Source organism: Rhinolophus hipposideros (assembly GCF_964194185.1).
Source record: "Rhinolophus hipposideros genome assembly, chromosome: 1".
NCBI classification, from domain to species: Eukaryota; Metazoa; Chordata; class Mammalia; order Chiroptera; family Rhinolophidae; genus Rhinolophus; species Rhinolophus hipposideros.
Genome location: NC_138047.1, coordinates 94,466,211 through 94,493,717, shown reverse-complemented (window position 1 = coordinate 94,493,717; position 27,507 = coordinate 94,466,211). Strand labels below are relative to the sequence as shown.

Genomic DNA, 27,507 nt, shown 5'->3' with positions numbered 1-27,507 from the left:
ATGTATAACAAATTTTTCAGCAAATGCTGCATTACATTTTTTCTGATATGCTCTCCATACACCTCTAGTGCACAATTACTCAACAGAGCTTTTTCCCTTTAAATATTCACAGTACCTTATTGTCACCCTGGACTTCTCCAAGTCTTTGCTGAAGTTCTTTAATTTCTTCTCCCAAGTGTTTATTTCGGTCTTGAGAATCTCGCAATAGTTGGGCAAGATTAGCCTGGAAATATCAATACATGATGAAGTACAATCAGAAATGGAGGAGGGGACAAATGTGAGGCTTTATTAGGTTTATAGAGGCTGGCGTCCAAGACCAGCTGAACCACACAAAACACATTAGAGTAAACACATACATGAATGCAGCAAACATGCAAATCACACCACTACAACCTCATGGAGAGAAAGGAAGTTGGCCATGAACCACAATTTGGGGATATTCTTTGTTTCCAAAATGGCCCATAGACAAGTAATGGAGGAGTCAGTCATAATCTACTTAAAAAAAGAAAAAAAAACAAAGACGGGCAAGGAACTTTGTTTTCTCTACTTGATCTACCTCGGGCATCTAGTAGACAGTCCATAAATGTTTTTTGAAATGAGAGATAATATGCTGAGCCTGGAGGTTACGGTCCCAGCCTAGGGAGGAACCTGGAATTTAAGAGCTCTTTACTAAATATCTTGCAAGTGGACATAGATTTCAATTCTAAAATTTGGGCCACCAATATAGGAAAAGTTTCATTCCCTTGTTTGGTTTTTTAACTTCAAATGGATCTTGTTTAATGAACTTTTCTTGGCTACCTCCTAGCCCAGAATTTCATCTCAAAAGGAAGCAGCCAGAGAAGAGACGAGTAATGTGCCAACATTTCAGAAGTCAGGATCCAGAGGAATGCAACTGCCTCCTGGGCTGGTTTTCCAACCTACTGATTCCCCTGTTTTAGTTCCCATAATGCCGAACAGCCGGGATGATCTTTGCCAGTCCCATCTTCATAACGTCTTCCCTTCCTTAAGATTTGCCTCCTACTCAGACCCAGATGCCTCTCACCTGTGTGGGTGGTTGTCCATTAGCCAGCCTCCCCTCTGAAGCCCACTTCATCTCACACCATCACTGCCCTTTTCCCAGAGCACGTGGGCACTTTGGATCATGCTCCTACCCTTTCTCCCAAACCCGGAATTGCCGACTCTCCCCAACTATGTACATGTTTTCACCTGCTCAAACCTGTAACTTACCGTTCGATTAACCTCCCATGGCTTCTTGTTCTGTGGTACTATTTGTATTTTGCTAGCTGTAATTTGCTATAATTTTCACCTTGCTTATCATATTCTTATCTAACCTTAGCAAGACCACAAGATATGGAAAGGCAGTGATTCTGTTCTCTGTGATTCCTCAGGTTGCTCCAGAAAGTACTTGTGTTCCAGCAAATAATTTAAAAGCTTGTGATGAATAAATGAATGAAAGGAGGAGGGAAGGAAGCAAGCAAGCAATCAGAATATGACTCCTGGAAAGGAATCATTCTGAAATCAACACGGGGATTTTAAAGATTATCTTGTAGCCTCCCTTCACATTATGGCTGAAGAAACCCAGATCCAAAGACATTGAGACACTAGTACAACCATAGTGGGTAAATCTCCAAAGACTTCAATACTTTGAGGAATACTGTATTATGTTAGGTACTAAAAAGAGAATAAAGGTGAAAGAATATAAAGATTAAACCTGGGCTCACCCTTGACGCCTCACTGTGTCATCACTTATATTCCATCTATCGGGGCAGCCAGTGTGTCTACCCTCAAGGTATTCTCCCCCAATTCAGCCTCCCCCCAGCTCTCTGCTATTCCCCATATAGACCAGGCATGATCCCAGCTCAGCGCTGTTGCACTGTTCTCTCTCACTGGAATGCTCTCCCCCCAGAACACCCCTTGGCTCACACCCTCACCTTTTCAAGGCCTTTGTTCAAAGTTCATGGTCTCAAGGGGGCCTACCTGGACCCCCTGCAACCTGCCCACCTCTACCCTGGATTCCCGAATCTCTTCCCCTACACTGTTTTTTTTCTATAGCACTTATCTTTTAATACTATGTAGTGTACTTTGTGGTTTATTGCTTGCTATTTATTTCCTGTCTCCCTCTCCCTACTAAATAGAAGTTCCATGAAGGGCAAGGAGTTTTCTTTTCCCTACTTGATCTACCTGAAGCACCTCATAGATACTCTATGAATACATATATATGTGTGTGTATATATATATATATATATATATATATTTTTTTTTTTTTTTTTTTTAAATGAGAGATACTGTGCTGAGCCTGCAGGTTATGGTCTCAGCCTAGGGAGGGATCTGGAATAATAATAATAATTAACAACACTAAAACCAATGCCTAGCATAGAGTCCTGCATTAAAAAGCAAAACAAAACAACAACAAAAAAACCCACTCATCCCCAATGGCTGGATTTAACCAAGCTCTGATTTCTACTCACGTATTTGTGAACATTACCTCAATAATGCTACCTAATTTTTCAACCCCATATCTGCAAAGCTCATATCTTGTAATAGTTATATTCCAATTTTCCCAGATTTTCTTTCTCAGCAGATAAAGATTTGGTGAAGGATAAGGAAAAGTAATCCCCATTTACAGGTAGAAAAGCAAAGAAACAGGAAACTCTGTTGCCAATGGACTATTTTTGGAAATTTCTCTCAGTGGAATCATATAGGCTAAGTTAGATCCCAGGTTCTGCCCCTTCCTGGACTGGGTGACCTTGGGCGAGTTTCTTAACCTCTTGAATTTCCCCACCTGTAAAATGGAGTAAGCATACATACTTCCTGTGAGGATTGGCTACTACAACTGAATAATGACCACAGGACGTCTACGACAGTACTTTACCTACAGTAGGTGCTGGTTACAGGGTGGTAACCCCACCTTGATGGTGCCCTTCCGCTTGCCCCAATTCAGCCACAGTGAAGCATTGGGTGTGTGTGGCCAAAAGCCTCCTTGGACACAGTTGGCTCCTTCGTGATCCTGTGTCTTCGGTGTTCTTTATTCATCCATTCATTTATACAACAAATATTAATTGAGCACCTAGCACGTGCCAGGCACTGTTTTAGACTCTGGAGATACAGCAATGAGCAATGCAGGCCAAATCCCTCTCCCTTGTAAGCTTTACATTCTAATAGATGACATTGCATTATTCCAATTCTAGTGCAATAAATAAACCATAACCCTGTAGTTGGATGATCTGTGCTATGGAGAAAAACAGAGCAAGCAAAGGAAACAGTGTGCTAGGGGAAAGGGCCCCAGATGGCTCACGGAAGACCACATCGAAACCAAGACTTGAAAAAGAAGAGAGTGAGCACGAGCCTTGTGGCTACCCCAGGGGCAAATTCTAGGTGGTGGGAAAGGCACCTGGCCTCCTTCTCTTCCTCTCCCCCATTGCATTGCGAGACTGCCACTTTGGAGACGAGGTGCAGACTGATCCCAGATACTGCAGTAGAGTGGAGAGATGATTCAAGTCTTGATTTTCTTTTCCTGGTTCCTCCCCTCCATCCCGTGGCTCTCCCTCCTTAACAGAAACTATCACAAGTGGGCAACCTCTGCTTTTCCTCCACAGAGCTCCAGAACACTTACGTGGCTTTAACTCGGCACGCATAATCCCTTCCCAACAGATGGAGGGACAGGCCCCCAGGCCAAGTGACTGGCCCAGAGGAGGGAGGGAGGAGCAGCCCCAGTAGGCAGGCTCCTCTGACTGAAGGCCGCCTCCTGGAGCCAGCGGCTGCCTGAACACAGTCAGGCATCTCAGCACCCCATCCGCAAGAGACACAGCAAAATTCACCTTCACAGGAACCTGCCTTTTCTTAAATGGCGGAAGAGATGCTCAGAAAGAAATGCATGCAAGAGTAACAGTGAAAACTTAATAAAAGACAAAAAAAGAGAAAAATCTGCAATATCCTGAACCTTCCCTTTTTGAATTAATAATGGCTCAAGCTCCTCAAGTGGGTGGGAAGACCCTAACCTTCGCTCACCAACGGAACTGCAGTAACTAAAATGGTACAACTCCATCTATCAGTGGTGAAAGACTGGTTCTCTACCTCTACCCTGTCACAGACCAGTACTTTTGCAAAATGTAATAAAAATCAATTACTAGGAAAATGAACCGAAGAAGACCTCAAGACCCCAAGTGTTTGTTAGCTGCAACAGACATAACATTATGCTGGTGATTGCTGTCAAAGTCTCTGAACACTTACTCTCAACGTCTGCACTTAGCTTGTGCAGAAAGAGCAGCTTACAGCCTGGCACTGATCCGTGGGCCTCACTTTGAACAGCACTGAGCTCAGTGACACTCCCTGGTATTTAGACATTAGAGCAGGGCAGGCACCGGGTATATACCTCAGTTTCCAGTGATACATGCATGAAGCAGAGGACAGGGCTGCTTTTAGAAAGCACGATTCGGAGACCTACTGAGGTGCTTGTCAGACATGATTTGCTCTGCAGCTTGGTTGAAAAGAAATCTAGCAAAATAAAGTCAGGCGTGTCTATGGTAGTTGCCAAATGACAGTCAATCAGCATCGTATCTCCTCCAAGTGAGTTCTCAGTAAATCTACACCAGCTTTAAAACTGACCCCCAGGGTAGGCTGGGGGTGGGGAGGTGCCCCAGCTTCAAAGCAGGTGACTTGTAATTTTCTTTTACATTTCACAGGCTGGATTACTTGTCAACACACAATTCTTTTCTCCTCAGTCCTTCCACCTCCTCAACTCCACAACAATAACTTTGAAAACTAGAAAATGACTATTCTGATGTGGTACCTAATTCTTTGACATATACCTTAGAGAAGAACAAAAAAAAAAACCCAAAAAACAATAAAAAAAAGGAAAAGGAAAGTAGTACATTTCATAGGACTCAGAATAGAGGAGGAAAGTTCACGCAATTCTTTTGACCAAAAATAACACCCATGACTCACGTATTCACTATAACAATCCATCAAGCTAACATGTGGGGCCTGCTTATAATTTATCAACTATGCAGAGTGTTTTGTCTCTGTGTTATGGAGAAGGACTCCGCGACCATCAGTTTAGAATAGCAGCACTTACATAAAGGAAATGTCAGGGGAAAGGTGGCGGACCATCCACGGCTGGGAAAGATTCACAGGCAACAAAAACAAAACCTAGAGATTATTGCCTCTAAAGCTCTAGGGCACGGAGGAGCATAAATAGGAAAACATGAAAAGGCTTAAAAAGAAGCCTCTTTTAAATATTCAGATCCAGCCAGGGCCAACATTAAAGGTTGACATTTTAGCTCTGATCATAGAGGAATGCTGAATATAGTGGAATATATTTTAGAATCCATATATTTAAGTCACTCTTTTTGGCAAGAAGTGTATCTATTAAAAGTAGGATGGGGAAGGGAGTGAAAAGAGATTTGATAAAAATACAGCTGGGAGAACCAAGGCTGAACGTGTATTACAGCTCTCCATTCCGACACTCCTTCCTTTGTCCAGGAACAACTCAATCCCCGGTTATAACTGATATCTGCAGAAGCATTTCGCCAAGAACAGCCCCTGCTGTGGGAAAGGTAAGGTACATGGAAATTCTCTCTACACAGAGATGAAGGCTACAAACCCTGATAGCTGTGAAGGCAGAGATCTGGGAGTTGAGAGACCAGTGTGTATCTCGCCCCAGGGCACCCCTTTTTTGTAGAAATTCTCACTGAGGCAGATTCCTCACATGGGTAAAGGGAGCTGTTCTCCCATCTTTCTTCAAGTCCTGCTGTATCCTAAACTGGAGCTCTTGCCTCTATCACTGTGTTTCAATTCCCTTATAATGCCACAAAAAACATGTCAGAATCGTTTACACTCTAGATTCAATACATTTTTTTAAAAACTTATAAGAAGTGATGGGAGAGTCTTAAAAAACGATATATTATATTTGGCAATGACAATTACCGTGAAGAGCTCCTGTTTTCAATGATCAAGTAACTAACACCGGCTCACAAGAAAGGGATTTCAGGATACTGGTCGTAAGAGCCCTAAATCATTGAGATGGGGAGAAGAGGATCCACGCTATACCACTTTTCTCTATGATGTAAGAAATGAAAAGACGGGCACGGAGGGATAAGAATATACCGCTCCTAAATATGCCACTTTGTCATAGGATTATGTTGAGCTGAAGGCAATTGAGAATCAACAGAGTGAGTTCTCTTTCTTCCCCTTTTCTGCCTAAAAGCAGGGGATACGTTTCTCTTTGTGACAGTGTCTTGTCCTCTCTGGTACCGGGAAGAGGAGAGCAACTGCTATCACCTGAGATGGAGAGCTGGCACTGTAAACAGCCCTAACTAAAATGACCCTTATCTTCCATCAGTTTCCTCATATGTTTCCTAGACACTTTCTTATCATTTGTCATCCCTTGAAGCCCAAACCCCCTTTGTTTTGTTAAAATAAAAGCCCCAGACTATAACCAGTTCTTTGAATTTCACTTATTTTCTCTGAACTCACGTGCAGGTAAAATACTCATAAAATTGTATGCTTTTATTTTTCTCCCGATCATCTGGCTTTTGTGAGTTAAATTCATTGAACCTAAGAGGATAGAGGATAAAAAAACAAAATGAAAGAAAGTGATGACAAGTGTAAGATTAACCTTCCCACCTGGCACTCACCCAGACACTAGAAAGAGGAGTGAAAGGGGCAGGCGGGCCACCTGTTTTCACCTGAAGTTCTTATATAATTCAGACCAGTGATGGGGATGGGGGGTGGGGGGGTATGATTCAGGAACAATCCCTCAGTCATCCCGACTCTTTGTCATTTAGTACATATCCGTCCTTTCAGTAACCTAGCCATGGAAAAGTTACTCTACGCCATGGTGTAAAAATGATGTGTTACCAGGAAGCCCTGTACGTTACTTCTCAATTTGCTGACATTCAAATGAATTCAACCTGAATTCAAACATGGAAGGGAAAAAACGTATAACAGAGAGACAGGTAAAACGTTGTCCCAGGCACTTCCTCGATAAGAGTAAGGAAAAAGGAGGATGAGAGAGAAAGAGACAGAGACCAGATTTAGAAAACACTGCTCACCCACATGGTGTTAAAAAGTTTGATACCCTGGTCCCCTTAAAACCACACCTTCAATGGGGGAAAGTACTAGATGAAGGAAGAATATGTAAAAAAGACCCCACACACACAAAAAAAATGCGTGATGAAACATGAGTGTGCTTGAGAGGTGTGATTGATAGCGAATTTAATTGCAATTTCTACTCCACTGCTTTGGTCGGTGGCGACTCCTAGAGAGAAACTAGCTTTGCTGAGCAAGGGCCTCTATTCATAGCAACTGCCAAAATGATGACCTCGGCTACAGTGACGGTTTTCTGATTTACCAAAAACAACCACTGGAGAGCTTATTCCCTATATGTATTTCGGCTGTGCAGGGAGCCCTCCGTAGCCTACTCCCACCTCATAATCTCAAAACACACACTTGCAAATGAATGCATTTCTAGCCCACAGGCAAACACTCCTCAATAGGTTTGGGAGGTTGCTATTTAAATAAATGTTTGCTTAATCTTTGTCATTATGATTCTGCATCTGCCACTTAGTGACTCCCTTAACAGCTCACAAATTTTTTAGATTCATTGAGCTTAAATTTCCTTATCTATAAAATGGGGGGGGGGTAGCCAGGGAGGGGGGTGCTCTCACCTTCCTCACAGAATTGTTGCAAGGATTCAAAGGGCCTGTGTGGCAAGAGGCATTAGTGTTCAGAAGGAAGTTACTGTTATGTTTTGGGAGATTTCCCACAGGCTGGACGCTGGATGTCTTCCCAGTTTCCCTGATGTAACAGTAAAATGGTACTGTTCAGTGTGATGACAGAAGCCTCTGAAAGCACTCAAGACCTTTGAAGGAAGTTTGAGTTTCTGAGCACCAAACCACGTCACAGATGCAAAGTTACTCTAATTTGCAGTCACCGGGGACTTCAATAAGATTGATCAAGAAGACTTTTCTACTGAAGTTAAAGGTCCCCTCCCATCGCACGAAGAGTCACTCTATGCTCTGATTTCTCCACGGTTGTCACCCTGGCGCATGTCACCGTCTAAATAAGCCATCACATTTTAAGGGAAGAAAGCAGAGGCTCCCTCCTGGACCAGGAGCAATGCCTCCCATGGTAGGTCTGCTGGAAATCAAAACTGAAAAAGACAAAGAGGGGTCTGATTGTTTACTCCAGGAGTCTGCATGGGAAAATGTGCTGCAGGGACCCCGCAAAAACCCCACCTTATAAGAAGATTAACCCAGATAATTTAAATTCCCCTTTGTCTCCTTTGGAGGAACTGCTTGTTTAGCCAAAGAAAAATATTTAAAGTGTCGTTTGAGATCTTCTGGTAACCTCTGCTGCAAAGAGGTGTTCTGTGTACAGTTCTGCCTGGAGTATCAAGAAGAAATTTTCATTTCCATATCCCACGAGAAGCTATTAACTCAATCACTATTGTCATGATTTCTTCACAGTTTCTTTAACAGATGATTTGCCATTGGAAATGGAGTTGTTTTAAAAAGGATTCTAAGTCCTAAAAGCCTTGACAACTCTATTTCTAGAACTACAAACATGAAAGTTCTGGTCTGTCCTCTGAGGAGGAGACAAAAGAAAAAAAAGTAGACAAAATTTATGGCCAGTTATTAGGTAAAAATTCCTAACTCAGTTTCGGGTTCTCCATCACGCCTAGGCAGATGGCTTTGAATAAAGCACTTAATGTTTGGCATTGCAAAATAGGTTGCATTACATATTGACTATGCTTCCTCTCCACTCAGACATTCTAAGAATTCAATCTAGAACAAAACGCCTGATCACAAATGCTGTACCACAAGATAGGATTCTAGTCCTGCTCTATTAACCTACTGTGTGACTTTGGACAAGTCACAGGAAAAATTTCTAAAACAGGCAACCCATTTTTGCACTCACCATGGGACATTCACCTGTTACAAGACAGTGAGCATTATAAGTAAGCATTATCACACCAATTCCTCGTAAGAACTTTATGCATATGTCTCATTATTATGCTCATTTTGAAGAAAAGGAAATTTATTCTCAGAAAGGTTACACAAGATCACCCAGCGAGCAGGTGGAAGTGCTAAATTTGAATCCATGACGCCCATGATGTGCCTTTGAAACTTTATGAAAGATGTAACTTACCAGTGTGACCTCAGAAGATAGTTGGAAGATTGCAGCCAGCCAGCCAGCCAGCCAGGCACACATACATGTTCTCTGAAAAGCACAAAGCACTACAAAGATGGAGAATGTGGTATTGTTTCTACTTATATCTGAGAAGAACCCTCAACACATTTAGAGTAGCAGCTCTTAAATGCAGTCCAAAGAACCCCAAGGATCCACGGATGGGCTGCAGAGAGTCTGTGAATCTATAAAATTACATGCAAATTTTTGTGGGTGAGTACATGTACCATTTCTGGAGCAAAGAAAGGCTCATGGCTTTCATCAGATTCTCAAATATATCTTTGATTCACAAGAGTGTAAGAACCACTGGTCCAGAGAAATGGAAGTGAAACAAGAAGAAAGTCCAACAAGGAGTGTATCTTAGTCAGCTTGAGCAACTGTCACAAAATACCATAAACTGGGTCGCTTATAAACAGCCGACATTTCTCACAGTTGTAGAAGTCTGAGATGAGGGTTTTAGTAAGGTTTTAGTGAGGGCCCTCTTCCAGGTTCTAGACTTCCCATTGTCCTCACATGGAAGAGAGCAGAGCAGAGAAAGCAAGCTCTCTCGTGACCCTTGGAAGGTAGTACTGCTAATCATGAGAGCTCCACCCTCATGACCTCATCTAATCTTAACCAGCTCCCAGAGACCTCACCTCCTAATATCATCACAAGGGGTGAGAAGGAGGAGTAGAGTTTCAGCATATGAACTGGGGGGGTGGATGGGAAGAGGTGACACAAACCTTCAGTCTATAACAGAGTAAGCATAGCTGTCTCTTCCTGAGTCGAGAAATGAATGGGGGAAGAATCCAGTAAGGAGAGACCATAGAAATTCTTTCTTCTGCGTCAAGAAATGGAAGCCACAGATTCAAGGCCAATGGACACAAGATGTTCTATTCGGCATCTTCTTCTTTTCCAATAGATTGATCTGTGACCTTCATGTCCCATCTGTTAACCCGGCAGCTGGTTCTTGTTCCAGTGCCTTCTGCTCACACAAGGTACACTAGGTCAGGGTGCAGGCTTCTATCCGCTTCCTGTAAAATAATTGTGCCTTTCCCTTCTAATACTGGCACATGTAGGCCAAAGCTGTCTACTAAATGGAAAGTTTCATTGTAACCAGCACTTAAAAATGTAATGCCCTTAAAAACTCCCCACACTGAGTTCATGAAGCGGGCACATAAGGTGTTAGGATGCCCCAAACGCAATCACATACTTAAACAAATTAACTAACTAAAGGTAAACAAAATTTTAAAATACATATTTAAAACAGATCAGGTTCTTCATTTTTCCAAATCCTGGAACTATTTTCCTCCACTGATTATCAAGACATTTCTTCCACTACTAAGCCAGGATTTTGTGCTGGTTTGTTTGGGGCTATATATTTTCTCTCCATAACATCGATTCCCACTTAACATCCCACATATTTTAATTATTGTGTTTGTTGTCAGTTCATAGCATCCCTACTAGAATTAAGATAACAATATTATTTATGATCTAAAGCAAGACATTTTGGAGAGAGGTGCATATGGAGACAATCCTGGGCAAACAGAAGGGACGTAGTTAGTCAACCTAACTACAGTGCAAGTTCCATAAGCTCAGGGATTTGGGTCTGACTTTTTTCACCCCTGTGCCCCTACTGTCTAAATTAGCACAGGACACCCCTAAGATGCCCAATAAGTACTTTCTGAGTTATAGTGGTTCTGAGCATGAGTGTGGACTTGCAGGGGTTCACACTCTGCCTCCATCACCAGTTAATGATGTCATTTCCCTTGGGTCACTCCCTTGACCTCTATATGCCTCAGCTTCCTCACCTGTCAGAGGGCAATAATCATAATAGCACCTACCTCACATGGTTGTGTGAGAATTAAATGAGATCGTCCACAGATAGTGCTTGGGAGAGGGTCTGGCACACTGCAAGAGTGAATATGCAGAAACACTGGCTGCCATCGTTATTCTTTGTCATGCTCAGACTGTCTTAAGAAAGGATGTTGAGCAGATCATTACAACACTGTCTACCCACCACCCCTTCAACATGACAATAGTATAGGCTGCCTTGTATCTATAGGAGGCCTGGCCATGCCCAACTGACGCTGAGCCTGGCCCTAGGACTCGGGGAGCATTTTCTAGCAACCAAAGATGTGGCGTCTGTAGCCCTTGCACCGTTAGCAGCCATGTTTCCCATTCTTCAGAGAAAGCAAGTCCACAGAAAGGAATTATGGCTGACACAGAGGATGCTGGGGCAGAGGAGGGGTCTGGGACACTGAGTCCTGGTGGTAGCTGTTCCTGAGGCCTGGCTGCATTTCTGCCTCCCACAGTGGCTGCTCAACCAACCCTTCTGAGGCCCTATGAGCCGGGAACCTTCTCACTAGCCCAAGCTGCCTCAAGCTGCCAAGTGCAACCAAAAGGATCCTGATAAGGGCATACTACCATACAACTGATTTTTGAAAACAGGAACAGTGAGGAGGAATAGGGATGATAACATTTATTGATGTTCACTCTGTGCTAGGTATTATACTGAGGACTCTACTTATCTTACCTCCTTTGTTTCTTACAGCCACACATATGTTGGGCACCATATTTATTCCCATTTTATGGATAAGAAGGCTGAGACTCAGACACCAGAGAAACCTTCCCAAGGCCACACAAGTAGTTCAGTGGGTGTCATTGCTGGCTCCCTCACAGCCCTTCCATCCAAGGTGATTAATCTAAGCCAGTTTATGTACAAGGTGTGATCATAAAACACAGTGAATGTTTAAATAAAAAAAATTTATTACAGTAAAAGACACATTGCCATTGATCTCCCTCAAAATACTCCCCCTCATTTTGAGCACACTTATCCCATTGTTCTTGTCACTTTCTGAAGCAATTCTGGAAGTCTTCTTTTGTGAGTGTCTTTAGCGGCGCTGTCATGGTTGCCTTGATATCCTGAATCATTTTGATTTTGGAGAAGAGCCAGAAGTTGCAGGGTGCCAGATCTGGTGAATAAAGTGGATGAGGACACACCGTAATGTTTTTATTTGACAGAAATTGCTGTACCAGGAGCAATGTGTGACATGGAACGTTTCCATTGTGATCACAAAATATGATGAATGCTGCTGCCATCCAAAGTGCCATCCAACAGAAAAACAGGGACATTCAACATGGGAAGTGGCATGTCGCACCTTAGTAACAGTGTGTGACAAATTTCAACTTGTTTGGTGCAGTCAGTCAGATGTGAGCTATGGTGGAGAGAAGGTGTGTTTTAAAGTGTGCATTATATCATCTTCCATCATGATAACGCTCCGTGTCATTCATCGCTTCTGGTATGGCAATTTCTGTCAAATAAAAACATTTTGGTGTGTCCTTACACATCTTATTCACTGGATCTAGCACTGTGCAACTTCTGGCTCTTCCCCAAAGTCAAAATGCTTCAGGACATCGAGGCAGCCACAACAGCACAACTAAAGATACTCACAAAAGAGGACTTCCAGAACTGCTTCAGAAAGTGGCAAGAATGATGGGATAAGGGTGTTCAAAGCAAGGCGGGAGTATTTTGAGGGGGATTAATGGCAATGTGTCTTTTACTGTAATAATTTTTTTTTTAAATTTAAACATTCACAGTATTGTTTGATCACACCTCATATAGTACTCTCCTGGTGAATGTCACTAGACCAGGAATGGGAACATGTCGTACCCTGGCCCAATCAGACTGGAGGGAAGGATTTATACTCCATGGTTGGGTTTTCTGGCTCTCCTGCTTAGGGGCATCATCCTTAGAAGAAAGCTTATGCTAAGTTTAAAGGAAGCTGACATTAAAATTGGCACAGCGATAGACTGGTCAGTAAAATGCAAGATGCCAAGTTCAATTTGAATTTCAGATAAACAATGAATAATCTTTTAGCATAGCTATGTCCCTAATATTGCATGGGACATACTTTTAAACTGAAAAGTATTAATTGTCTGTCTGAAATTCAACTTCACCTGGGTGTCCTGTGTTTTTGTTTGCATTTTTATTTGCTAAGTGTGGTACAGTGGAGAGACCCAGTACATGATGACTACAGCAATCAAAGACTGCACTACCTCTGAATTTCTAGTTATGGGAGGTCATTGATTCCTTTATTGCTTAAGCAGTTTAGAATTTTTGTCTGTTGGACCCAACACACCCTATGTCATGCAGCAAGTCAGTGGTTCCAACGCAGGCAGGAAGGGTGCGGAGTGCAAGCTCACACCTCTACACGAAATCCTCAAAGGACAGAATCCCAATGCTATATTAAAAGCTACAAAGCCAATGCTTAGGACATTGAACTTTTTTTTTTTTTTTTTTTTTTTTTTTTTAGAGCTGTAAGAATACAGCTAGCCAGTCTTACTGAAATTCATCAGATTCTCTTCCGTCAATGTAAATTTTTTATTATAAAGTCACAGAATATGAATTCCCTTACACTGTAAAACTCTTTCGTGAATACTAACAAACTCTAAGATCTCGGCAAAGATGATTGCTCATAGCCACCAAAAACAAAGGTACCTAACAATTCCAGATTAAGCAGCCCAACAGCTAGACATTAATGATAAAACGTAAGTTTTATCTTCCTGAAAAGGAAAAGCAAAGAGAAGAAGAGTTACAGATGTTAAAAGTGTTATAAAGTAAAACTAGAATAATGTGGTATGACCACAGGACTGTAAAGGAAGTTCAATGCAATAGAACAGAAAGTCCAGAAACAGATCAACAAGGGTTTGTTCATTGATAAAAATGGGCATCTAAAATCTGTGGGTAAAAATTGGATTCCTCAGTGAACAATGTTGGTTATCATTTCAGAGAAAAGAATATAAATAGCTTGTGAGTTTTGCTGGTAATATGGGTTTTAAGTCTGAAGTGATTGGTGTCCATCGGTAGATGAATCGATAAAAAAGATGTGAGATATACATACACACACACACACACACACACACACACACACACACGGTGGAAGAAAAAGAAAATTAAGTCTTACCATTTGCAACAACACAGATGGACATAGAGGGTATTATGCTTAGTGAAAGAAGTCAGACAGAGAAAGACAAATACCAGATGATTTCACTTATATGTGGAATCTTCAAACAAACAAACGAACAAACGAACGAACAAAACAAAGACTCAGAAACAGAGAACAAACTGATGATTGCCAGAGGGGAGGGGGTTGGAGGGATGGGTGAAAAAGGTGAAGGGGAATAAGAGGTATAAACTGTCAGTTATAAAATAAATAAGTCATGGGGATGTAGTGTAGGGAATTTAGCCAATAACATTGTAATAACTTTGTACAGTGACAGATGGTTACTAGACATTGCGGTGATCCCATCCTAAGGTATATAAATGTCAAATCACTATGTTTTATACCTGAAATTAATATAATACTGTACACAACTATACTAAAGTATAAATTAATAAAATTCAAATGTTTTTTTAAAGTCCTAAGTGGTAGAAGCTAAATGGCAAAACAGTATCAATCCAGGGAACAGCAAGCTAAAGTACTATAGCCTCTACGCATGGTTTCCCAACAAAATTCCCAACAAGAAAGGAAATGCACTCGACCGGGGTGCCCTCTTCCACCCTCTTGGACTTCACTGGGTTTCTTTCACCCTTCACCCCACCTCAACTGCTCTTTGCCATCAGTATTTATTTCCCCACCACTCACTCCCCACAGTAGTACAAAAGGATTCCGGAAAATAAAAGATTTCTCTACATATTGTGGGGTTTCTATGATCCCCCTAATTGTTATAAGGCAGCAATACGAAAAATCTGAGCATTATCAAAGATCAGGAGTAAGTCTTACCTGTCTCCTCATTTCAGGAGGAAGTGAGGGATCTCCATCCTACAAAAAAACAAATACAACATTTTACTTAAGAAAAAACAATTGTGCTTAGATTTAAGGAATTGAACCAAATTAAGAACTAAGTCCAGACTCTTCCCACTCCTGGCCCCAGCAACCAGCAATGTGCTGAATCAAGCTCAAATACACTCTTAGAAAATTAACTATAAACTGAACCAGAGTTATTTTGGAAAAACCTCAAAGGAATCAGTTCCATTTAGGACCAAACCTATATATTTCCTAAAACTATGCAAACCCAAAACATTTTAAAAGAAACCAACTGGATTTATCAAAATTATTTTTGAGCTGAGCCGAAACTTAAACAATATTTCATTTGGTTTGAGTTGAGTTCCTCTTTTAACTAGTTAGATCCAAAGGAACAGTAGTGGGGACGCGCACACACACACACACACACACACATACACACACACACACACGAGTTTTCTTTATGGGCAGAACAATTTGGGGGGTAGGGGTGAGGAAAGGATATACTCAAAAGAAAATTAACTGAGAACTTCCAGTCCTATGAGAGATTTTTATCTGACAAGGATTCAGCTCCTCCACCTGTGTACCATCTGGGAACACAAATGCTCAAACTGGTACTCTTCTGGGTAATGCTGTCCGTAGATAAGTCAACACTATTTTAACCCAAGGAATCTATCTACTCAATTGCTGTTCCAGGACAGCTCAATGATCCCGGTACAAATGGTTAAATGTTAGTAATACTGTCAACACTTAGAAAAAAGAAGTTGTATGAGTAAGGGGAACAAAAAGCAACCATGCAAAATAGCACTGTGTCATTAGCACCCTCCAGTGAGGTATAATTTGCATCCTTAAAAGTCTTACTGTATGAAAACTTAGAGAAAACCTAAGTGCCCAGGATAAGGGAAAGGTTAAAAAAAAAGTATGGAAATATTGCTATGCAACTGTTTTTTAAAAGTGAACTAAATTTGTATGTATGGTCTAGAGACATGGACAAAATAATGTGTTGAGTGAAAAGAGCAAGTTTTAGAACATTTATACAGTGCGGTCCAACAGAACTCTGCAATGATGGAAATGTCCTGGATCTAATTGTCCAACAGAGCAGCCACCATGGAAATATGCCTTAGCAACGCAATCCAGTATGGTTGCCACCAGCCACCTATAGAACTGAGATCATGAAATGGGATGAGACTGAAGAACTGAGTTTTCAATTCTATTTAATTCTAATTAATTTAAAGTGAAATTGAACCACGTGTAGCTAGTGGCTTCTATATTAGGCAGCGTAGATTTATAATACAAATCCTCTTAAAAATACTCTATATGAATAAATAACTAAATGGGCACACACAAACACCTAGGTACATGTGTTATTTCATAGGTGCCCCAGCTAGCAGTCTGGATCCAGAATCGTGCCAACTAGCAAGTGGGACGGACGGGTTGCGGAGGAAATAGGGGTGAGCACTTTCACTTCTTAATTTTTCCACTTTGGAACTGTTTGATCCAATCCTGTTTGATCAATCCTTTTTTTGTAGAAACAGCATGTTAAACTGCCCTACTATCTTAATGAGGGAACAGGAGTGTCACCATGACGTTGTAACACGTACGATCAGCTCCCGGTATTTCTTCTTCAGGGACTGGTGGCGTTCTCGAAGCTGATTGGCCATGAGTTTGTACTGGTCCCTTTCCTGCTGGCATGTGTCCAGCTCCTTGGAGAGGATTAGCAGGGCTTCCTTTTTACTCTCCAGTTTCCTTTTACACACCAGGTACTGCAAAACAAACAAATCCAAGTGACGGGTCAAAATATCAACAGGCCTCCACTTAACATACTAGATTTAACACACACTACTGGGTTGTTTTTTTGTTTTGTTCTGTTGCCTTTTGTTTGTTTGTCTGTTTTTAGAAATCTTATATCCAGAGACATTTGTCAGTAACTGACATATGCACCTGATGTATTCTCCTCATGACAAAACCCAAATCTTGGATGTTTACAAACTTTGGCAAACTGGGATAAAATAATTTAACCGACAAATAAGTAAAAAAGTGGAATACTTTTTAAAAATTACATAGATAAATAAATAGGTAGCTGGGTCCCAATTTTGTTTTAAGAAGGATTTATATATCCAGGTAAGATTATGTAAAAATTTTAAAAAATGATATACAAAGATATTTAATAAAAATTTTGTATATTATTAACAATTAGCTCTTGGTAGCAAAATGATTTACATGTTGTTTTTTTAAATTTTGTTCTTTATGCTTTTGTGTGTTTCCTAAATTTTCTAGAATAAACCCATATGGCGTCTATAATAAAAAAATACAAAATATGTTATTAAAAATAATGTAATTGAACCACAAATCACTGCAATAGATTGCACCTGCCCACACAACCCAGAAAACATTTTCTCAGTTGAGAATTTTTGTTCACCAATGTGGCCAAGACATGTACAACTTCCATGATTCCAATGCAGGCACCCACCACACAGACACTAACTTTATGAGTTAACTATTTTAGCCACACTTTGAATTATCCCCAAACAGTCCAATATACCTTGCTGGAACTTTTCCTCAGAGTTACAGGATGTCTCCATCCTCCTTCTCCCCATTCCCTCTACTGTGAAGCACCCTCACCTGACAATCACCCACCACATGGCCAGTGTGAGCCTGACGGGAACTTCATGACTTTTATTGGCTATACTGCACCGTCTGGTGTTATTCACATATGTGAAATGTGGCACTAAATACCTTTGGAATTTGCCCCGTAAAAGACCAAATTCAGAGCATTCATGAAAACAATTTATAGTTTCATTATACACTCTGACATGAGCACTTTGTCATCATGGACGCGCACACAAAGCAGAGAGAATCAGCACTCCCGTACCATTTGAGTCAATGCTCTTTTATGGACAAAAAGCATTACTCATATATAGTGCTCGCTCGGAACTGACTTTGTTAAGTTCAATTTCAAATAAATGAAAGGGGAAAAAGAGAGTTTTGTGCATTAGCACAATTTCTTTTTTCCTTAAAAAAGAAAAGTAATTGCTTAGCTTCTAAAACAAAGAGAAAAGAAAAACCATTCTGAGACAGATTTGAGTTCTAAGAAAGGACACTTCCACCTTGGATGAATCTTATTCCTGGCAGTAATGAGGTTGGAATCCTGCCTTAAAATGTCCTGAATTTTAAGACTTTGACATCGTCTTCATGGAAGCAAAATGGTTCTGTTGCCACAGTGATTTCTCAAGAGTAAAATCCCCAACAAGTAAATATCAAAGGAGAGTGGCTCAGAAATCTCAACTGCAATGTCCTAAGGGAGGTATTGAGATTTCACAGGCAAAAAAATACCATTTACACACAACTGAACAGATCTGCCCTTGTGCTTTCAGTTCTTTGCCCGTCATCAGCAGCTTCCTTGTCACTGCTATTAGTATCGGTGGCACCAAGGCGGCCACCTTTGTCCTTTCAATTTATCGGATCCAAATCTGAGGCCCCAGAGATAATCAGTGTCTTCTGACTTTGGGGAAGAAAATCCCAACTCGTGGAAACATTGTAAGGTACAGTAGGCGAGATCAGCTGTAGCAACCGGTCTACTGAAAGGGAACAGGGAAGGACCACCACTTATTGGCAAACTGGAAATCCAAGTTCCCTGACCTTGAACTGCAATCATTTAGGGTCCAAGTGAGCAGCCGTTTCTCTCACAAGACATGATCCAAGTGAGGCCTCAGAATCTGTATGGGGCAGTAAGAGACGCCCTTCCCTTGGGTCTAAGGTACCTTGCAGAAAACAGGCACAGAGGCTTCTACTAAGAGCCAGTGACCAGAATTGAGGAGCAGGATCACTGCAGGTTGATTTCCCTCAGGGCATGGAAAACATGACAATTATGACTCCTCTAAACGGGAAGAAAGCAAACACATTCTGTATAGAGGATGGAGCCACACCAAGAAAAGGGTAGTCTTTAGAAAGCCACTGCTGGACCACTCTCTCTTCTGCTTACTATGGTCTAGAACAGTGAATTTCAAAAATTTTATTCCATGGCAATTATTTTCATCAGTAGAAGAAATCTTAGGTTGAAGCTTCATTTCTAAAACTGCTCAAAATGGGGATGCCTCCCTTGCTGTCCCCCCAATCCTGGCGTGGCCATATCAACAGGAAGCCTAGAAAAGCCTGCTCTATGTCCCCCTGGGATACTTGTGAAAAGGCAGATTGGTGAGCCCCAGCCCAGACCTACTGAATCAGAGTCCCTGGTGGCAGGCTGAGGAACCTGCATTGTTAGCCCACGGCACAGGTAATTCTTACTCTATCCACACTTTGAAAACCCAGGCTCTGGAGGCGTCCAGCTTTATGATGTCTCAAAAGTTAGAACCGGCTACAACAGTCTGGCAGGACGGGGAGACCATGGCCACCCACAAGTTCACGGTGAAGGCACGGTCTCAGAGTCATTCTGGAGATGTCTGTGCCACCTTTTGTATCGCAGAGTGGTTCTAAACAAGTACAAGCACAGACCGTATTTTACTGCATCTGGCCAAAGATCCTATATATGCAGTCTCATTAAAATAACAATAGGAAACCCTGGGGGTCTTGTGTTTGGTGGAAGGTATTGAGGAATGGGATGGAATCTCTCACTAGGATTGTAAAATGGTGACAGCTTCTCCATGTCCGATCGTCCTGCCCCATGGGAAACGCACGACAACAACAAAACTGGAAGGAAAGATAAAGGTCCTGAAGATCCTCCTGTTGGAGCTCTCAACAAGCAGCAAATTCTTGGATTTGCTCCTCAGCCTTAGAAGGGGCCAGTAATAGAACAGAAAGCCAGACCAGCCAAGTTACTGTGCTTGGGACATTTCGGCTCGTAAAGACGGATGAGTAAGTATAGATGATGGAGGAGGTGGACAGCAGAAAATCACTAGGCCGAGAGGCAGGAGGCTACCGTCCAGATGGAGGTGTAACGATGAGCTAGCTAATCGTGAACTGCTGGAACCCTGGGAAAGCCACAGAACATGAGCTACAAAACAAACACACACTGCCTGGGCCTAAGCTTCCATACTTGGAAAATGAGGAGGGTTCCTAGGGTGCCCTCCCACTTAAGGAACCCTCAGTTTTAACACCTCATCCAATGTCATTGAGGGGGAAGGGTTTCAGGGAAAGCAATGGTGGTGAGGAGCTCCAGCCCAGGAGGTACGACGCACTTCAAGCGCCCAGCAGTTTTTACCTCTGCCTTGTCTAGGACAGAGCCAGCTCAATGATTCCCCAAAACTGTCTGTGACAATGACAATTCCACACTCTATATAGCAGGGGCTTCAGGATAACTACCTGGTTAGAAGGGGTGCTGAAGCTGTGCTTGCGATAGCAATTGATGACAGAATGAGAAAAGGCCAAATGTCTATGTGATCGCCATTAGTGCCTCTCTCCAATATTGCCAGTTCTCCTTTCCACACGGTGGGACTGTCCTTCCCCATTGCTTTGGAGTAAGGCAGAGCCCTATAACTTGCTTTATCCAAGACATGAGTCCCTTCAAAGGTGGAAGTACCTAAGAATCAGCGTAAGAATCTCCAAGCCTTCTCTTCCCCTGTTGCAACAACTGTGGAAGCATGTGTTGCCATGGAGGTGCCATGGGAACAAAACAGCCTCGAGTATAGAGCCAACAGGGCACAGACAACTGCCCTGGAGCGTCCATTGAGTCCACAGAGAAATTTGTGTGATCCAGAAACGAACTTTCGTGGTGTTCCCTTTCAGAGATTTGGTGGGTATTTGTTACCAGAGCATAACTTAGTCCATCGTGATTAATACAGTCCATATCAAAGAACGGGAGGTAGGAAAATGGTGGCGGTTGTCTTTGCTGTTTGCTTTTGCTGAGTCACCACAATGACGAAGAGGATTAACATTATCACTATTACCAGTAACAACAACAAAAAACAAAGTTTTGTGACAAATGCTTTCCATGTATGATCGCCTCCAATCCTCACCACAACACAATGAGGTTACTGTGTTAGTATTATGCTCATTTTCTACATGAGAAGTGAAGTTTAAAGAGTTTATGTAATGTGCCAAGGGATTGGCAGAGTCAGAATCTGAATCCAGATCTTTGTAGAGCTAAGCCCGTGAACCACAATTCCTGACAAACTAAGCATTCTGTGCCACCCGCCCTTACCCCCAAAAGAAAATCAAAATATTCATGGAGTTGTTTACTACATTGAGTTAGTATTTCTAGCACAAGGAAGCTAAGAAAGGGCAATTTTGAATATGGGTATTTTTAGACACAGAACAAATGGGTAAAATCTTTATCTCTTCACCCAATCTCCTCTCTCTAAAACTAGTGGGCCTGCCTCTTCTTGCCTCAGATGCAAGGCCTGAAAGAAGGGGAAAAAAAACAAAAGAATCCTCAAGCATCTCTCTCCTCTTGTGAGGGAGCCAAGTAGAAGCAATAAGGTTTCCATCCATTTATAAGAAATAGGATGAAACTAGAGGACTTCAGAAGAAAAAAAAACTAGAGGGCTATTTTCTCAAAGCGGCTTGGTCTAACAGGAGTTTTCTTTAACCTGTAGTTGGTCTCAATTATTCAGTCAACAAATATTTTCTGGGTGTCTTCTGTGTATTAGGTACTGAACCAAACATTGGTCTCCTAAAGGGATACAGGGTCCTGTTGTTTTGAAAACGAAAAACATGATACCTGGATAACAAAATTTTACTTCCACAACTGCTTATGGGTTTTTCTGAAACCCCCAAAGTTCTAAAAACTGGAAATGTGTTCATAGCCTGTTAATGACCTCAGCCGATGTCGTTTATGGTCTTTATGCGTGTGAATATTTATATTTAGTGTGAATTTTCACACATTTGCTGAAGACAAATCAATGTGTTTGATTACTGGCAGCTGGCCACGCCTCTACTGGGGATGATTAAAAATTACACAGTATGCTTATTGCATTTCCTTTCAGATGCCCAAAACTCCTGCATCTGAAACATTTGGGGCCCAAGGATTTTCAAGAGGGAACCTGACTTTTATTTGAAAGTCACCCTTGCAAATCTCTACATAGTCTTGACGACATATGTGACTAAAATCAAATCTTTCTCAAATAGTAAGTGCTCAAATCCTAAGCACTTATTAGATTTCAACTTCCTCATGGAGACCAGAAAAAAACTAAAAGTACGTAATATGCAATAAATGTTCAAGCTGCCATAATGCTGAATTGCCTATTCCCACAGCTTCCTTGATTTCTTTGTTCTTTAGAATTAGCATGAATGATGGAGCTCGAATAAACCTCACAGATAACCCAAGTGACTTGCCCAATTGCAAAGAACAAGGTTCCCAGCTGCCAGCCTATTCCATAACAGTGTTTTCCAAATTGTGGGTCATGATACATCAGTCTGGGGAGCGAAATCAATTCAGTTGCAATCCTCATTTTCTTAAAAAAAATTAAAAGGATACAGAACAGAACAGAAAATATCAGCAGTAGTACTGCTCGTGCAGTAAAGGTAAGTATTGTTTCATGGAACTTTTCTTTTTGAATATATGTGTGGGAATAAAAACACATCTGTGCATATTTTCACAGATTTATGGTGGACTGCCATCTTAAAAGTTTGAAAACTACCATTCTATAATAAGCCACTCTACACATTTATTCATTCAAACAACAAATATTTAGTGAAAAGCACCAAGAAAGACAAGAGTGGGGCTAAGGGGGTGGGTTATTGGGCAGCAGGGTAAAGCTACACTGAGGAGATGATGCTTGAAATGAGTTTTGAGCGATGAGTAGGTATAAAAAGCACCCAAATAAAGGCCAGTGTGTAATGGAAATAATTAGCCAGTTCTTGGGCGTTGAGGTACAACTCTGATTAATTAATGCTTGCTCTGCCCACCCCACAGGTTACTGTGAGCTTGAAACAAAAGGTGCTATGGTAAAATTTGGTTTTATGAACTTTCTCAAAATTAAAGATTATTTTTATAGCCTTTAAAGCTTATAAAACACTGTCACGAGCACTCTCATTTGATAGTTAACACTATATGACAAGTGGGATAAATACTGTTTTTCCCATGTCATGGACAAAATACCTGAGATTAATTGTCCTTCCCAGAGTCACATAACTAACAACGCACGGTCCGCTCAAATTAGGATTTGTAACCACAAATTCCAGGCTCTTTCTACTACTCTATATTGGTACCAAATAAATTATTAGCAGATCCACATATTACCTCTAGGGTCAAATCATACTTTTAACAGGACACTCTTAGAGATAATCGTGTAACTGAAATCAATGCATTTTACTTCATAGTATTACGAGGCCTGTTTGGAAGATCGGCAGCCTTCCTGGGGACTTCTCGATGCTATATTCCATGGGCAATGGCTAAGGTGCAAGAAGCTCCCTGTAGGTCTGCTCAGTGATCAGCCAGCTCCATATCCCCAAGAGTTCTGGCTAGCCCAATGTTAGATGGATGAGAGGCTCACCACACTAGGGTCTTCACCAGCTGAATCGCAGGCACGAGATACTTTATTTTTCAAAGAGCACTTGCACACATAGTTGTGGAAGTTGTGACTCAGGCCCTAGCCCTTTTCTCTTGGCTCACTCAAATCATATCCCTATCCCCCATGGCCATCAAGGTCATCTCATTCAGTCCAGTGGCTTTCACTGCCATCTTTGTGCTGATTGATACCAGCAGCGCTGCCCTCTCACCTGCACTTGACATCTGAACATCTGCGAGGCATTCTTAAATTGAAACCTTAATCTATCCCCTTGAATCTGCCCTTCCCTGAACCTTCCCTCTTGGGAAACGGTACAAACCATGTTTGGTTTTCCAAAACCCTTGGAGACATCCTTGTCTCTTCTCTCGTATTCCCAGTCGTCATTTAATTTGTCCACAAACGCTATGGGTGCTCCCTTCACAAGATAACACGTATCCTGAATTTGAATACTTCTCACCCACTTCCACCATGATTATCCGCATGCAAGCTATCATCATCTCTTGTTTGGACTGTGGGCCTAACCTTCTGCTTCTACTGACCTACAGTCTCTTTTCCATGCAGTAATGAGAAAGATGCTTTTTAAATGAAAACAGATGGTGGCATATGGTAGCTCAAAATCCCCTATGGTGTACCATTACATTTAAAACAGAATCCAATCCTTCCACTCACCTTCCGCTCACTGCTGTCCATCCTCACTGGCCTCCTTGCTAGTCTCTGACTGTATCAAGCCTACTCCAACCTCAGGGGCTTTGCACTGTCATTCCCTGAGCTTGGATTGTGTGGCTTGTTCCCTGGCTTCATTCAGATTTCTCTTGTAAACTAATCAGAAACAGTCTCAGAGATACAGAGGAAAAACTGAGGGTTGCTAGATGGGAGAAGGGTGGGGATGAGGGAGAAGGTGAGGGGATTAGAAAGCACAATTGGTAACCACAAAATTGCCACGGGGATACGAAAGTCAGTCTGGGGAATATAATCAATAATGTTGTAAAGATTTTGTAGGGTATCTGATGGACACTTGTCTTATTAGGGAGACCACTTCAGGGATGGTGTAGATGCCTGATCACTGCACTGTACACCTGAAGCTGAAGCTGAACAATAATGAATGTCAACTATAATTACATATACATATGTATATGTATATATAATCACACACACACACACACACACACATATATATATATATATATATATATATATATATATATATATATCATCACAAGAAGTGGAGTACAGCATAAGGAATAGAGTCAGTGGAACTATAATAGCTATATACAATGTTAGAGAGGTAGTAGATTGGGGGTGGGGGGGTTATCACTTTTGGAGGGGTATAAATGTCTAACTATTACATTGTTTTGTACACCTGAAACTAAAAAAAAAAAAAAAATTCTGTTGTACTGTCTCCTTCTCAGGAAGCTCATCCCTGTCTGCCACACCCAGACTCTCAACCCCTTACACTATTACTTTCCTTCATAGCACTTACCACTTTACTTGAGTTAAATAACTAATTATTGGTTTATTTTCAACATCTCCTACTCCATGGTAGCATGGAGTTTGTTTTTTTATTCAAGATCCCCAGTGCTGAGAACAATCCATGTTACATACATAGTTGTGGCTCAATATATATGTCTAATTAATGAGAAAACTTCATATATTATTTTACCACAGCCTCAACCTACTTGGGATATGTGGTATTGTCTCCATTTTACAGATTCTTAAACTCATAGTGAAGACTGGAATGATCAAAGCCAGGCCCCTCATTCCACAGATGAGAAAACTGGGATTCAGAATGGTGAATCGACTTATCCAAGGCTGGCTGGCAGGACCCAGTGCTGAAACCTAAACTGTGATTCTTCTCATTCCAAATTCAGCACTCTCTCTACACTACCAAATTAAGGTATGCATTCCTGCTAGGGAGACATAGATGTCTATAAATTTAGAATGGTGCCTGGGACTTGTATGTAGTAATAATAGTAATTATTATAACAAAATAGATAATAATAGATGATAAGTAGCCTGGTCATCGCTCACTAATAGCTACTAACTATAGTCTGCTAAATGCTCTAAAGAGGTGCAAACAAAGCTCCCAGAACACAGAGAAAAGCACCTGAGAGCATGGCAGAAGGAGCTAGAATGGCTGAGTTCAAATCTTGGCTTTGCCACTCACTAGCTATGTGATCAATTACTTGGCCTCTGCACCTCAGTTTCCCCAATTGTTAAATGGTATAGTTATGGTATCTTCATTTGGCTGATGTGAGAATTAAAAGAATAAACACTGAAAACAGTAAGTGCTATATGTGTGCTGTTATCACTACTATTTTTATCACTAAAAGAGTGATCACAAATTGGCAAAGGAGGTACTCACAGAGTTGAAGGAAGAGGTGAACATTTGAAAGGAATCCTGAAGACCAGGTAGAAAGATTCATTTCGTTTGGGGATAAGGGAAGTTGTGACAAGTAGTGGTGATGAGCAAATAATACTCCTGGAAGAGAAACCGCCACAGCAAAGCACAAAGGTGAGACGCCAGAAGACATAGTGTCAGAACAGTGAGCAGTGTGCTGGGCTGGATTCGGTGGGAATAAAAGCTTGTGAGATAAGCTGGAAAGCGAGATAGATGGTGGCCAGGTCAGAAGGGCCTGGAAGTACTGTTCACATTTTACTCTTCTAGCAAGCAGGAGCCCTAAGGGTCTCTGAATAGGGGAGTGACATAAAACTCTTTTTAGGAAGACAATTTCATCCTGACATCATGTGGAGGGAGAGACTGTTCCATGATGTGACTACTGTCTTTCCCGCAAGTTGGACCTGGGCCAGAATGGAGGTTGCTCACATGAGGAGGGGAAGGGGGTTGGGGCTCAGGCCCCCCAACTTGCAGACACATCTCTGGATCCTGTGGTTTGATCTGCTCTGCCAGGCCGACAAAGAACGTACTGGCTTTGCTGTTTCTTAATGTGGGGTCTGTTACCACCTTGCCTAACACAATATTGTGCCATAAGGCACAGGCAACCAGATGCACTCATGGGTTTAGCCTCAGCCACAGCAGCTGGTACCAGAATCACATCAGTGGGTAAGTGGGTCACTTGGCCCAACCACACCCTGAGCTGAACAGGAAAAACCACAGAAAAATGTCCCACTTTCTGGTCATTCGGGTCCAGCCAACGGATACACACTCGGTTCTCCTTATGTCTCTGTTTTCAGTCTTTAGTCAACGTGTAATTCTGCTTATTAAGTTCATGTGTAGTGTAGGGGCCAGATGTATTTGCTCTCCTCTCTAACCCCAGAAAAGCAAGAGTCTGGTTTGTTTTCAGGAGAGATAAAGGGAAGAAAACAGTATTTTTTTAATGTCTACTATGTGCCAGGCACAATTGGGAACAATATTCATGAGGAAAAGACCTTTATTTGATTATAATAGTAAGTGCCGCAGCCACTATTTAGAGAACGTTACTATTTTCCAAACTGTGTTAAATGCTCTACTTGAAATATCATATTGAATCCACATGGCTGCTCTATGAAATGAGTTGTAGATTAGCCCTATTTTAGAGATGAGGGCAATGAAGCTCAAAGAGGTCAACTTATCCTTTAGCATAAAGGTAATAAGCAACAGAGCCAGACAGGTTTCTCGTATATCAGTTAGGATCTTTGGGTTGTAAGCAACAGTAACTGACACTCTAACATAGGAATGTATTGCAAAGATACTGGGACTCAGAGAATAGGCAGGAGGACAGAGTAGACTTAGGAACAGGCAGACAGAGAGGCGGCCTACTCGGGAGGCTGGAGGCAGGACCAGCGACCACTGGGCCTCAGTGAAGAAAGGTCCAGGCAGAGCCACTGAATCAAGTAGAGCTGAACCCCATTATGTTTCCATCTCTTTGTCTCTCTGCTCGAGGGTGTCTCCAACTGGCCTATAGCAGATTACGTGCCATCCTTTGCCTGGCGAAGAACAGGACACACAGATGGTGTTTCTCAATCTTCCCTCCAGATTATATCCAGTGGTAACACCCTCCCAATTGGGGTGCAGTTGACAAAGAGAAATGAATGCTGGGAACTGAGAAAATAACAACTGTTCACCAAAGTAACCTAGGTAGACTCATTCC

General features: G+C 41.7%; 1 protein-coding gene across 6 annotated transcripts in view; it reads right to left on the bottom strand.

The window, feature by feature from the left end:
• CCDC149 (coiled-coil domain containing 149) overlaps nt 1-27,507 on the bottom strand; it is a 101,182-nt gene that overhangs the window by 53,025 nt on the left and 20,650 nt on the right. For 5 of the 6 annotated variants that reach the window (XM_081062381.1, XM_081062380.1, XM_081062377.1 and 2 more), the window contains exons 2-4: nt 16,577-16,738; nt 14,955-14,993; nt 116-223 (exon numbers count right to left, since the gene is read on the bottom strand). In XM_081062381.1, coding sequence (XP_080918507.1) covers nt 116-223; nt 14,955-14,993; nt 16,577-16,738 — 309 coding nt within the window. Of the gene's footprint in view, nt 1-115; nt 224-14,135; nt 14,253-14,954; nt 14,994-16,576; nt 16,739-27,507 lie in introns of those variants that run through there. The other variant, XM_081062379.1, reaches the window with a different exon arrangement.